Raw genomic sequence first — 14200 nt, forward strand, 5'->3', positions numbered from 1 at the left:
GTAACAATAAAAATGTTGAACTGATTAGCGTTTTTAAAAATACTGATTAATTTAGTATTTTTATTAGTCTACAGTAAATTAGACTCTATTTGATAATAAATTTAAGATATAGTCTTTTTCGATAAAAATAAATAAAAAATAGTTTTAGTTTGGTCAAAAACTGTATAACTTGCTGTTGTTAGAAGAAGCTTTTTACAGGCATCTCTTAATGCTTGTGAGTTATGAAACCTCAAAAGGATAGAAAAAGATTGATTACAGACTCCACTGCATGAAATTCCAGCACAGAAAAAGATTGATTACATTCACACACTCTATTGTATTGATATTTAAATACCGGCAATTTGAGCTTAAAATCTAGTTTCCATCTTACATTTACCTTATCTTAAAAAGGCTCACTTAAATGAGTAGTTAGGTCATTATATATTTATAATTAGTTTAACTCATCTATAGGATAATTATTTGCTAATAAACTAACAGGTACAATATGGTGCTATTCTAGAATAAACTCTTTTTATTCGAAAAAATTTATGTCAAACGCGGAATAAGATCATTTAGAGAGATATGATTTTAGTATTGAAGATGGCAGATTAGTTATTTACGTTTTGGAATAAATGTGCATGGTACTTATATTTTATAAATTGTGATGAATTAAGTTAAATAATTTTTTGACCAATAATTATTAAACAACCACAAAAAAGATAATATAATAGTATTAGAATAAAATTATAATGTATATTTAGTTTTAAATTTAAGAATAAAATCATATCTCTTTAAAAGAAGTAACAAATATCTATTTACACTAAACTAAGAGAAGAGTAATAAGATCAATTTAATTATTTTTATACCTTATTTTAATTATCACAAGTAAAGTCCATCTTATTTCATATTTTTATTTAATACTTACTTTTTTTTTTATAACCAAACACTAAATTAAAATTAGAATATTTTTTTTTCAAAATAAGTTCTCAATTTATTCTAATTCTAATTTTTTCTCATTCGGCAACCCAACCGAGGTAAAAGAAAAATGCAGGTAGAATGATAAATATCGGTACTGTCCCATGTTGAAATGGGCATTCAATTAGGGTTGGTACTTAGTACGATCTTATTATTGCAACATTTCTTGCATATTAAAGATCGGCACTGTTCTCAGGACCCCAAAAAATTTCAGTTTTATCCCTTCAATAGGACTACTTTATTACATACAGAATCTCAAGATAAACCCTTCTTCACTCTGCACTTTGGGATGATAAACCCAAAGAACTAATTAGGGAATTAACCATTATAGCTGCATCTTTTAGTGTTGGAATACTAACATAAACAAGTCATTATAATGGAATCAATCGGTCAAAGGAATCTCTTCAGCAACAGTAAATTACATATAGGATTAAGTTACATGTACACCCCCCTCAATTATATCTGGTTGTCTTAGAGAACCCAAACTACTAGTTCCAGATACAATTTTCGATACTATTTTGGATCTAAATGAAAGAAATTTATCTAATAACTATTATACCCATATCATTAGTTTTATGTCTTCAGTCGCATGTGGAGCCACAAAGGGGGCGGAGGTCGTCGATGTGGGATAATGGCGCAACAAGGTTGGAGAAGAGTCGAGGTGTTAGGCTTGAGGTGGTGGTTGGCAGGAAAGGAGAGTGAGCTTCGAGGATCGAAGATGGGAGTATGTGAGGATGTCAGGAAGGTACACATGGTAGGAACGAAGGGAGAGGAGGCAAGAGCAAGTGCCGAGCTTGAGGCGAAGAGAGCGGAAGTTGATGAGGAGGCAAGAAAGGAGAGCGGGGCAGAGGGCTCGGGGGAGCAAAGGTGGGATGGATAGGTGGGGATGTCGAGGAGGCAGAAGGCGAGAGCAAGATAGAGTAGAAGGCAGCAGCGAATAGAGAGCGGTGAAGTTGGGCCGGCGTATCCTTGGACTGTTTAAGTCCTAATTGAAGAAATTAAAATCCTAACTAGAAAGATCTCCTTCTTCACCGCGATTTCTTGCGTTCTTAGGCTGCTCACCGGTTTGTTAACCTGAGTAGAACCATAGGCTATAGTTGTACCTGGACAGGGTCCTTTTGCTTCCGACTCGAAAGGAATTTCTTTTGTAACCGTGCGAGTTAATAAATAAACCTTCTTCTCCTAAAAAAAAAAAAAATTGGGTGTGGGAAATGTGAGTGGAGGAGGGCGAGAGAGGCATCGTCGGTGATGAAGGATGAGAGGAAAAGATAGAAGGATGAAAGATGAGGGTATTCTTATTTGACTGCCACATAAGCTAAGGCGTCTAATTTAAGCTGAAGGTAGACTAACAAAAGAATTACATTGTAATTATTTCAAAATTTAGGAGGAGGCATTATAACAAAAAATAGTTCACATGGCCTTCGTAAATATTGGATATAATTCAAGGGGTATATAACTATAATTACTCTTATATATAATACTAAAGAGCTAACCAACACATCAAGCATAAAAAATTTCTGAAAAAATAATGATCTTCACCACCTATTCAGTAACTAAGAGGGTCTAAGATTTTATTAAGTTAAGCAAATCTTTTTCGAAATTCAGCCTAACTTGCCTTTGTCATAGCACTTCCTAGAAGTCAGTAAGTCCTGGCTCATTGCTCTCCATATTAAGTTAAAGCAAATCTTTTCCCATCCAGTATTGAAACAATACTTACAGCAACTGTTGCCCACCAAAATGACCCTTTAACCAATGCCTATCTAACTACTACTTACAGAAGAACTGAAGTTAGAAACAAGGTTCAAAGGGATCCAAAACTGGGGGCAACCCAGAGACCTGCCAATAATAAAACAATAACCTGTCCCTGATCTTCTAAAGGGTCGGCGAAATGCTAACCAGGCAAACACACCTTTGGCACTAGACAACAATATAACATGCTCAACAGCGGAGAATAATATATATCATCTGCTATCAACAGCCACATATGAGTCTGAGCCCCCTATGCGTGAAGGTTTGTCATTGTTACTATCTGAAGCCTTCGATTTCTCATTGTGCTTTAGGAGTTCATCGTAAAGTTTTTGAGAATCCCTGGAAAATTCTGTAAGTGATTCAAAGATGCTAGCCAATCCTATCTTAAATCCATTGAGGGTGACCTCATGAGTATCCTGCATGCAATCATGATGCTTAGCTTTCTCTGCTTCCAGTTTCTTCCTGTAATTGATCAGCATCTCTTTCTTCTCCGATAAATATTCAACCCGATGCCTCACATCTGCTTCAGCGTTATGCTCCAGAAGTTTGGATTCTAGAACCTTATTCTCTGTTCTTTGGAATGCAAAAGACCTTTTGTCAATATCTTTTGCAAGGCTATCCACTTTTCTCTTCTGCTGTTGCTCCTCCCCTTGCTTAACCCATAGAACCCTCACACTCCTAACGAAGCTTCGCATGGAACACGATACCGGCTTGTCTGGCAACTTCCCTAATGTGATTAACCACTTATGACAAATCACAACTAAAGGGGGTGCCTCAGTTTCATATGGAAGTGAGGATCTACTTCGAGAATAATAAACCATATCAGATTGAATGAACTTCGATAACCAGCCATCAAGAGCTTCCACATATGCTTTTTGAGCTGCAACATAGCTATTAAAGCACATCCTCCAGTTGCGGAGTTCAGCCTCCAGCTTAAGTGTTGCATGACGCTGCGAGTCATTAGAGAATTTCCCATAAGATGGGCATGTAAAGGAATTTACTTCAAACATTATTTGTTTCTGGCTTTCATGAGACTCTAGCATTATCTTCCATGTTCTCATTAGGCTGCAAAGAAAAAGAACCTGAATCCATGAATATCAATACAAATAAAAGATTTAATGATCCCCCCCTACATGCACTAATTGGCTTACCCTTGAAGCAGCTCGATAAGCTGAGGTTGCAATTCCTCATCTCTCAGTTTCTGTATTCTTTCTGATATCGATTCTGCTGCACGTAGTGCCACCCAGATTCTTGTGTACAAATCTCTTACTACAGTTCTAGTTTTGTCCACGGAACGCGCATCAGATCCTTTGGCATCTTGATTCCTGAGCTGCAAGCATTTCTTCTGATAAGCCTGCCATGTGTGATCACCAGCCTACAAAAGAACTAAAAGCATTTTAGCAGGAAATTAATAGTTAATATGCTTGAGTAGAGAGAAACTAAACTATTTAAAATTTTAAATCAGCTTTAACATGCACATGAGCAACAGTAGGAGACACATCAAGTTTGAGTTGCCTTGCTGCAATTGCCAGCTTAAACTTGGGAGACCGAGGGGACCATGAACTTAAAAATCCTTATTAAACTGACGATGGGGCATAGCTGGAATAAAAGTGGTGACAATATATTGCAGAATCTAGAAGTGGACGTACTAAGCAAACAAAAAGAGAGGGACATGGATGATTTGTTATCTGATCAAAAGCATGAAATGACATGGAAAAAAGCCATCATAACCTCTTTTGATACTTCAATACAATTTCTGTCGAGTGATCAAGCATTAAATAGATTACAAGAGAGTATCAGTTTCATGAACATTCCTAGGACATCGGAGGAAAAAGTACCTTAACTTCTTCGTAGAGCTTCTTCTCCCAAGCATATAACCTTCCTAGTGTCTGCGAGTGACTTCCTGCTTCCATCCCACCATAGTCATCAAATAGATCACTCTTACTTTCTGTCCATGTCATACTGTTGGAGCTTGCTCCAGTATGACTCCTATAAGATGAGGAAAGTGATGAAGGAGATCGATGCCAAGTGATAGCATGGATTATTTTAGACGAATTTTCTGCACCAAAGATAAACCCATCACAATTTTGACAAATGTACACCAAAGACCAGAAGCAAATATATTATGCGAATATATGCACTAGAATCCGGCACCATACAAGAGACAGATTTAAATTGCATTTACTTGTGACCATCTGTTGGCTTTAACATGAATGAAAACAAAATTTCATTGCATGGACCACATGCTGAAAATGACTGCAAATCACATGTAACAGTGGCATTGGCTGCTTTTATCTCAGCAGAGAGTAGTCAAAAGCACTGCTTTCAGAAATGTTACCCTAACCTCCAGAAGAACAAAATTGTATTCCTTTCAGATCCTTTCTTAACCTGGTTAGCAGTATTTAGAGAAAAGCATGGACTAATTCAGTAACCAAGAAAATACAGACAATGGCACTTTCAAGTATAATCTCCTTATCCAGAGAAAAAATAAGCTTATTTAAAAGCACCAGTTTAATCAAGAAAACCTTATCCAATAAATAGAAGTAACAAGAAAATTCCAATTTGATAGAATTATGTAGCAGTAAAAATGAACAATCTTGTTGTCTCCCCTTTTACTGTCCTTGCAACTAGATACACAAAAAGGAGGAATCAAAAGGTAAGATCAAGCTAACTTTCTAACAAAGAGGGAGACAAAACCCAAAGAAGTGTGACTAACAAGATTCCTTAAAAACTATCTTTGAGTGAGGAAAGGAAACATTAGGGCCAACTAAAAAGGGCAACAAAAGACACAACAACAACCTAAAAGGAGGCAAATGAAGGGTAGAAAGAATGCCAATGAGGTTTAAAAGGAGAAAAAAGCAAGTTGACATTACAATCAAGCGAACCCACAAAGAGGGTAGAGCAAAAAAAGTTCCCACCTTTGATCTCTTCCAGCCCAGTTTGGAGATGCATCCTGTTTGCCTCCAGCATCCGTGACACATCCTTCCCGGAATCATAAGCCCTGATGAAATGATCCTCCACAATCCTCAATGCTTCTAGAAGCTCTCTTCCTCTCCCCGGAGTTTCCGTCACAGTAATCCCCTTCTCCTCCAAACCGCCATTTGCCCTCACTTCCTCCCCTTCCGCTTCCAAAGCCACCATCTTTTTCTCCTGCACCTCCTCCTCTGCTTCTTCCAGCTCAGGAATCCCCTCTTCCTCTCGCACCACTCTCAAGTCCTCATCGGAGCTAACCCCCAGCCCATCCCCCGCCGTTTGAACTCCGTAGAACGGGTTAAAGAAATCCCACCCACCAAACTGCTCCGGCGCAGGCGCAGGCACAGGCGCTTCGCCGGAGAAGAAATACCCACAGCCCATTTCGTCTTTCCTCTCCTCCTCATCCTCCCTCTCCTCTTTGGCCTCCCCATCCTCCCTTTCGCCGCTAGAATCGCGAGTCGAGGTCGAACCCGGCGAGGAGAAGGGTAAAGCCGCCGCCTTCGGGGAAGGAGGGGGGAGGGTGATAAGGATCGGTGCAGGCGAGGAGTGGCGAGTGACAAAGAGATCGATTCCGGCGGCGACGGCACGGAGGGACTCGACGTAGCCTCTGTGCGCCTCGGCGAGGGCGAAGCGGCGGTCCACCGCCGCCTTGAGGAGACGCTTCCTCTCGCGGCAGAGGGAGACCGGGTCGTCGTCGTCGTCAGCGCCGCCGAAGCCTAGGCCTCCGGCGGCAAGCTTGGAGGCGGCGCAGTTGCCCATTGAGATGATGGTTGGGGTGATGAGAAAGGAGAAGGGTTTTAGAGAGGGTTTTAGGAGAGTAGTGGGTTTTTAGGAGAGTGGGAAGAGGGAAGTGAGAAGAGAGTGAGAGAGAGGGGAAGGACTCAGGAGGGAAGTGGTGGGGAGTCAAAGTCAAAGCTGAAAAGGGTGAGAGGATGTGGATGTTGTCATGTAGTTTTGGGAAGTTTTGGTTGGTTGTGGGGCTGGACACTGGACACTGGACTCTGGACTTTGGAGGGAGGAGAGTAAAGTGCTAAATTCTGCTGATGGGAATCTTCACTAACCCAATTTTATAATCTAAATATTGTTAATAGGGTTTTATTAAAGAACGAGAATAGGGGATTAGAGTATGATTACAGCTTCAGATATCTCACTATATTTACGTTTACGTGGAGATTCAGTGCGGGCCCACCCCTCGAATCGGAAAGGGTGCCAATTTTTCATCCGTCTCGAACCACTTTAAAATGGATTTAGATTTAATATTAACCCATTTATGATCCACCCGTCAACTAATTTATAAGTTATAACACAATAATCTCATTATTATTTATATAATTTACTTAATATATACCCAACGTTTATATAAATTCACATCATAAATTAATTTATCTTATAAATCACGCTAATCCGATCTAATTGCCAACCCCACATTTATACATTTTCCTGTAGCATTCTACTCATCTCAGTAACACTACAAAGGATGTTATGATGAGCAATAGTACTTACTACTCCATAAATAAGTTTCATACATGTATGGCAGAATGTACTGGAGTATATATATATATATATATATACACACACACTCTTATTACTTGGATGTCAAGTCTACGGACAAAAAAAAAATGTAGTTGGATCTTGGTTTTGTTTTACTGGGATGTGATTGGGGAATGATTGACTAAAACCAGTGCTCTCGTGCAATTGAATTTGGTTTTTACTTTAAAAAATAAACTATGTTAAAAGAGATCGGATATCTCATAACTGTCCTCTGGATATACCTACTTGCATTGTCATCTAATATGCCTTGGCAAAAACATAAATTTTAATAATCGATAATGCGAAGATAACTATTCTTTTCTTTTTTTTATCCGCGTCTTAAAATATCACGGGACTACATTAAAACAAGCAATAAATTAGGAGGCTTAAATATAATAATAATTATATTATTATAGTAAGGCAAACGATGATAGTGATGGTAAAAATTAATTTGGCACATAAGAACTTGTATTTTAAACAGATTTGAATCGTAAACGAGTTAATTCGTCTCATCAATACATTCCTAACATGGTAATCCATTTATCACGTGAATACCTCGTATATAGCACAACAAAAAAAATTATAATTATAATAAATTTGTAATCTCTAATAATCTATTAACTCCGTTTAATATTTGGGTCAGATTCGAATTTTATCGGATCTAATATTTATATCTGTATTATGATGATCCGACCCAGTCTACAGTTAGTAGACAGATGGTAGGCAGTAGGCATTGTTTCGCAGCAGCAATGGTTTTGGGACTGAGCTGAGTTGATTGATAAGGCCCAGGTTTTGTTACTTTCTGGGAAGTGGGGAGGGGAGACTGGAGAGAGAGAGAGAGAGAGAGAGAGAGAGAGAGAGAGAGAGAGAGAGAGAGAGAGAGTCCTTTGGGCTTCTCCTCCTCCTCTCTAGTCTCTAGTGCCAGTAGTGCTCCATTCATTAGTCATTATCCACTAGTTTGATTAATGTTTTCATCTTATTTATTTCCTCTCTTTTTCCTAGCATCGGAACTCGCGCAGCACGCAGTGAGTGGTTGGAGGCGTAAGTGGGGCTTCTGGAGAAGAGCAACCACCCTTGGTCTCTGTGAAGCCTTTTCTTTTCTTAACAAAAACAATTAAGAGCGAGGGCTAAGGCCTTGCTTTGGGAAACCTTTTCTAGCATTGATTGTATTAGAAATATATGTTTATCTCACTATTGTATCTAAACAAGCAAAACAAGCAAATAGCTTGTTTATTTTATAATATATATTTAATTAGTTATATTTCATATAATAAAGTATTTAATTAGATGAGAATAGAAGAGATGAGAGGAAAGATGAGTTATAGTTAATGAACTAGAGGAGTGAAGATGAGATGAGAAATATGGGTCAAATTGGGATGGTTAGAGATAGTTTTTTTTGGTATCCTTTGATCCGAGTGGATGCTAAAAAAATTATATAAGTCTAATTACTTAATTCAAATATTATTTTTTAGATTTGTGTATTAAACTAAATAATACCTTTTTTTATTAGATATTGTGTCTACTAATATGACATTTAGAAAAGGCTATCAATCAAACATTCTCTTAATTTTAATATTTTATGACCATATCTCTTTTATCTTATTTTTTAGTGAGAAAAAATATACTTTTTTATTTAACACTATTTTTTCCTTTTCCAAAAATAAATATTATTATTTTTAGAGAAATCGGTTATAAAATATTCTTCTTCTTATTAATCTTTCTCTTACTAATTCTTTTATTTAAATAAATTTATCATTATTATCCTCACAAATCAATTACAAACTCATAATAAACCTGCTAGACTACTAGTCAACATTTTTTAACTTAAAAAATAATATATTACTATTTTACTTATATTTCTCTCGTATAAATTTTGATCAATATTATTTAGTTACAGCAATTCTTATCATCCAATAACTTGTTAAGAAAAACCATCGAATAATTTTCATGATCCCTGTGCTCTATGCTGACTGTACGGGCCAGGTGATGTATGCAGTGTCATACTTATCCATTACCATCAGGTGATGTATCATAGAACTAGGGGGTATAATCGAGCCCAGCTCGGATATTGAAATAATTTGAAGCTTAGATGACCAAATTTGAATTAAAATTATTTTAATTCGAATTAATTTTAAACTAATTTCAAGCTCTAGTCTAAAGGACCAAATTAATAAGTAATTTTAAGTTTTAATTAATTTAATTTAAATTTGGAGTCTAATTAAATTTGATTTAGACTTGAATTAAACTTAAAATAAGACTTAATTTTAAAATGCAAAGTAATAAAAATATTCATATATTTAGAAGAGATACGATAGCATCAAAATTTTGCTTTAAACTTTATAAAATTAGAATATATAACAATCCAATTAATTAAAATTTGGAATTTAAGAAAAATTATAATATAATATAGAAAGTATTTACTCATATATATATATTATAATTATTTGGAGTCTTTCGAAATCTATTTGACTGAGTCCGTTTATATTTCGGAGGACCGAGCCGAGTACGTATCGGCTTCACTATTTTGACAGCTCCAATTCAATAATATTACACAAATATGGGGTACTAAATGCAAATTTCTCTAATTTTGGTAAAGTTTTCATTTGATACCCTGAATATTTAATTTGTATAGTAATATTAAATAAATATAGGGTTGTAAATGCAATGTCTTTTTAAATTTTCATTTAACACCGATTATATATTGTATTTTACCTTCAAATAATATTAAATAGATACAGGGTTGTAAATGCTTTCTTTAATTTTTGGTAAAGTTTTCATTTAACACCCTATATATGTGGAATATATATTAATATTGCCTAAATAGGGTGCTAAATGCAAATTTGTCTAATTTCGGTGAAGTTTTCATTTGAATCACTGAATATATTTAATTTTTAGTCAAATAATATTAAATAAATATAGGGTTGTAAATACAAATTTAATTAATTTTGGTTGAAGTTTTTATTTAAAGCCATGTATATATGTGATTTTTCGGTACAGTAACATTGCACAAATATGCGGTGCTGTATGCAAAATTTTCTGATTTGGTTGAAGATCTCATTCAACACCCTGTGTATTTATATTTTATCTCTAAATAACATTAAATAAATACAGGGTTAAAATGCCAATTTCTTTAATTTCGGTAATATTTTTCATTTAACAGTGTGAATTTTCTAGTCGAATAATATTTCATCAATACAGGGTGTTAAATGCAAAGTTATTAAGTTTTGTAGAAATTTATATTTAAAACTCTATATATAAGTGAATTTTGGTTCAGTAATACTGCATAAATATGCGGTCGTAAATGCACATTTGTCTAACTTTTGGTCAAGTTTTCATTTAAAACCCCTAATATATTTGAATTTCATTCAAATAATATTAAATAAATATAGGGTCTTAAATGCAAAATTTGTTTATTTGGGTCAAGTTTTCTTTTGACGCCCTGTATATATGTGAATTTTTGGTTCAGTAATATTGCACAGATAAGTATGTAAAATTTCTAATTAGTTAAAGTTTCTATTTAACACCTTGTATATTCTTCAAATAATATTAACTAAATACAGGGTTATAAATGCAAATTTCTTTAATATTTTTTTGTGATGCTTTCATTTAACATCCTGTATATATGTTAATTTTCCGGTCTAATAATATTATATCAATACAGGGTTGTAAATAAATTTCTAACAAAAATGTAACTTAAGTTTTGGTTCAATAATATTACATAAATATGGCGTCCTAAATGCAAATTTCTCTAATTTCTTGAATTTTTCATCTAGAACCCTAAATATATTTGAAATTTACTCATATAATATTAAATAATACAGGGTTGTAAATGCAAATTGTTTAAGTTTTGTTAAAAATTTTATTTAAAACCATATATATAAGTTAATTTGTGTTCCAATAATATTACATTAAATAGGGTCCTAAATGCAAATTTCTCTAAATTCGGTGAAGTTTTCATTTAGAGCCCTAAATATATTTGAAATTTTATTCAAATATATTAAATAATTAAGGGTTGTAAATGTAAATTTATTAAAAAAATTATTTAAACCCTATATATAAGTTAATTTGTGCTTCAGTAATATACATAAATATGGGGTCCTAAATGCAAATTTCTCTGAATTCGGTGAAGTTTTCATATAGAACCCTAGATATATTTGAAATTTTATTCAAATATATTAAATAATTAAGGGTTGTAAATGTAAATTTATTAAAAATTTTATTTAAAACCCTATATATAAGTTAATTTGTGCTTCAGTAATATACATAAATATGGGGTCCTAAATGCAAATTTCTCTGAATTCGGTGAAGTTTTCTTTCTTTTAAAACCCTAAATATATTTGAATTTATAGTCAAAAATATTAAATAAATAAGTGTTGTAAATGCAAATTTTTTCAGTTTTGCTAAACCCTATATATAAGTTAATTTGTGGCTCAGTAATATTACACATAAAGATGGGGTCCTACATGCACTTTTATCTAATTCGGTGAAGTTTTCGTTTGAAACCCTAAATAGATTTGAAATTTTTTCAAAGAATATTAAATGATTACATGGTTGTAAATGCAAACTTCTTTAATTTTTGGTAAACTTTTCAGTTAACACCCTATATGTGTGAATTTTAGGTTCAGCAATATTGAATAAGCACGGGGTCCTGTACGCAAAGTTTTCTTATTTGGTTAAGCTTTTAATTTAAAACCCCGTATATATTTATATTTCACCTTCAAATAATATTAAAATACAGGATTATGAATGCAATTTTCTTTAGGTTTGGTGAAGTTTTCATTTAACACCCTATGTATGTGAATTTTCTACTCCGAGACGGCGACGGCTGCCATTGACGCTCCCGCGGCGGGAATCTGGAAGAGGACCTAAGGTTTCGCGTGAAAAAAGAAACCCCTCCTCCATAAAATTATAAGGATACTTTTCCCTCTCCCTCTACTCCTCTATCTTCTCTCAATTAGGGTTTCTAATCCTAGGGTTAGTGCTAATGGGAGGAGAGAGTCCTCGAGATGCGTAATTTTTCTTTAATAAGTTTTCTTCTGAGAAGAGGTAACCCTCTCTCTCTCTCCTCTATACATATACACACGTGTGTATATATATATATATATATATATATATATATATTCTTAAATGATTCTCTTTATATCTTAATTCATTATTTTAATTTGCTAATTTTCTTAATATTTTCAAAGAGGGCAATTTCTTATTTCAGACCCTAGACTAAGTATTTATTTCATTATACGCCTTATCTTTTCACTATTTTTAATTCGACCCTCATTCTTCTACTAAATTGTAGGAAGCAAAAAGACCCGGCATAAAAAGAAGAGCATAAAATGAGAAATTTTATTTTTTAAAGAAAGAAAAAGATATAATTACTGTGGACTCTTTTCCAAGCACACAAGAAAAAAGAAATAAAAGCAAGAAAGAAAACAATGTGTGCATCTCTCTCTATTACTCCTCTACAATTTAATGGTAGACAGGAGTCCTTGCACTAGATTTAGGTGAAACGAAGAACTGAATAAAATTTTCTAACACATAAATGATATAGATCGAAATTCATATACACAATATATGAGCAAAATATTGAATAAAATTATATTTTGTTATTCAACAACGGATTTATTTTAACTTTTAAAAAAGGGACTAATGTTAGTTAATCAAAATAATAATAAGATATTATACGAGAGAAAAATGAGAGTTGGGTTACAACATTCTCAATAATATAGGGTGTTATCTGAAGATACCCCTTTAATAAAATGATAGAAGGTATAAAGAAATTGTGAATGTTTAATAAGTTAAATTATGCTTAACAATAGCACAATATCACACTTAATTCTTTAAAAAGCTCTCTATATGGGCTGGCTTTTGGGCTGGATAGTAGGAAAAGCCCTTCCCATAGCCACTCCCAAGCATTCAATCTGTGAATTGCTTTATGGAGAATAGTTATTCCTATCCTTATTCTAACATATTTATTTAGAAAAATTGATTGCAAACATCTTGCTATTTGACTTTATTATTTTTCACATCTACTATATGAATATTTATAATCCGGTCTTGTATTTTATTTTTAATACACAAAAATACCATAATATTAGTTTTCTTACTTTCTAACAATTACTGTATAAATGAGTTAAATTAATTTGTATTTTCAGGTTAAGATAAAAGGAGAATCATATTTGAATGACAAATAAAAGGGTATTTTAGGTAATTTAGTTTACTTATTTATTTTTAAATGTTTGCATTTATTTGGGTTAAATATTTAAGAGCAAAATATAGATTTAGTATAGGGTTAATTAAATTTAGACTCATAAATTATTACCAATTTTCACATATATCTTTTAAATTCTTTTTTGACACATAATAAACCCTCTAAATTATTAAAAATACTTCGAATATTCATTCCATTATGGTTTTATTACCTTTTTCATTCATAAGTTGGCGGGCTTAAGTAGTATGTGCAGCTATATAACTTATTTACTCTTATAATTTTAAATTATTTTAATAATTTAAGAGATTTATATAATATAAAAAAATTGAAAGAGATATATAAAAAAGAATAATAGTTTAGATGGTGTAAATATAATTATCCCTTAACCAATTGGTCCCCTAAAAACCATCTAATGAAAATATCCGCTAGAGCTTAGATATATTTTGGTCTCCGATACATTTATAATAGTTTAGTAAACTTATAAGATCTCTTTTATATATATAAAAAATGGTAGGGTGTGAAGCGAAAATAGGCATTTTATTAGGACTTATAGAGTTCTAGTTCTACGTCATGCGTGAGATATGCTTTGACTAAATCCAAACTAAAGTAGGAATGTCACCGTGTAGGCCTTCTGCATTGCACGTGCTTCTTTGCAATTAAAAAATTAACTACGATTCCATCCATTTCTTAATCACATGTGGGAATTAATTAAAAACACCAAAGTTAGGAACAAATCTGTAAAGAGTTTTAATAATTTTTTCAATATATCTAAAATAATACCGATCAAAT

The 14200-nt window shown here is 33.5% G+C and overlaps 1 protein-coding gene across 1 annotated transcript; it reads right to left on the bottom strand.

Annotated features, from left to right (window-relative positions):
- Positions 1 to 2623: 2623 nt before the first annotated feature.
- LOC140800681 (protein ALTERED PHOSPHATE STARVATION RESPONSE 1-like) lies at positions 2624 to 6568 on the bottom strand. Its single transcript, XM_073155453.1, has 4 exons — positions 5622 to 6568; positions 4542 to 4762; positions 3855 to 4078; positions 2624 to 3768 (listed from the first exon to the last, which is right to left on the bottom strand). The coding sequence occupies exons 1-4, from the start codon at positions 6433 to 6435 to the stop codon at positions 2916 to 2918; spliced, it is 2112 nt and encodes a 703-aa protein (XP_073011554.1). The 5' UTR covers positions 6436 to 6568; the 3' UTR covers positions 2624 to 2915.
- Positions 6569 to 14200: the final 7632 nt, after the last annotated feature.

Source organism: Typha latifolia, chromosome 14 (assembly GCF_019914945.1).
Source record: "Typha latifolia isolate L0001 chromosome 14, TyphaL0001v2, whole genome shotgun sequence".
In the NCBI taxonomy this organism is placed as follows: domain Eukaryota; kingdom Viridiplantae; phylum Streptophyta; class Magnoliopsida; order Poales; family Typhaceae; genus Typha; species Typha latifolia.

Coding starts and splice junctions, on each gene's coding strand:
- LOC140800681 (XM_073155453.1), bottom strand. CDS start 6,435: ATGGGCAACTGCGCCGCCTCCAAGCTTGCCGCCGGAGGCCTAGGCTTC. Junction 4,763..5,621: donor TGGGCTGGAAGAGATCAAAG/GTGGGAACTTTT, acceptor TCTTTGGTGCAG/AAAATTCGTCTAAAATAATC. Junction 3,769..3,854: donor CTTATCGAGCTGCTTCAAGG/GTAAGCCAATTA, acceptor TTTTCTTTGCAG/CCTAATGAGAACATGGAAGA.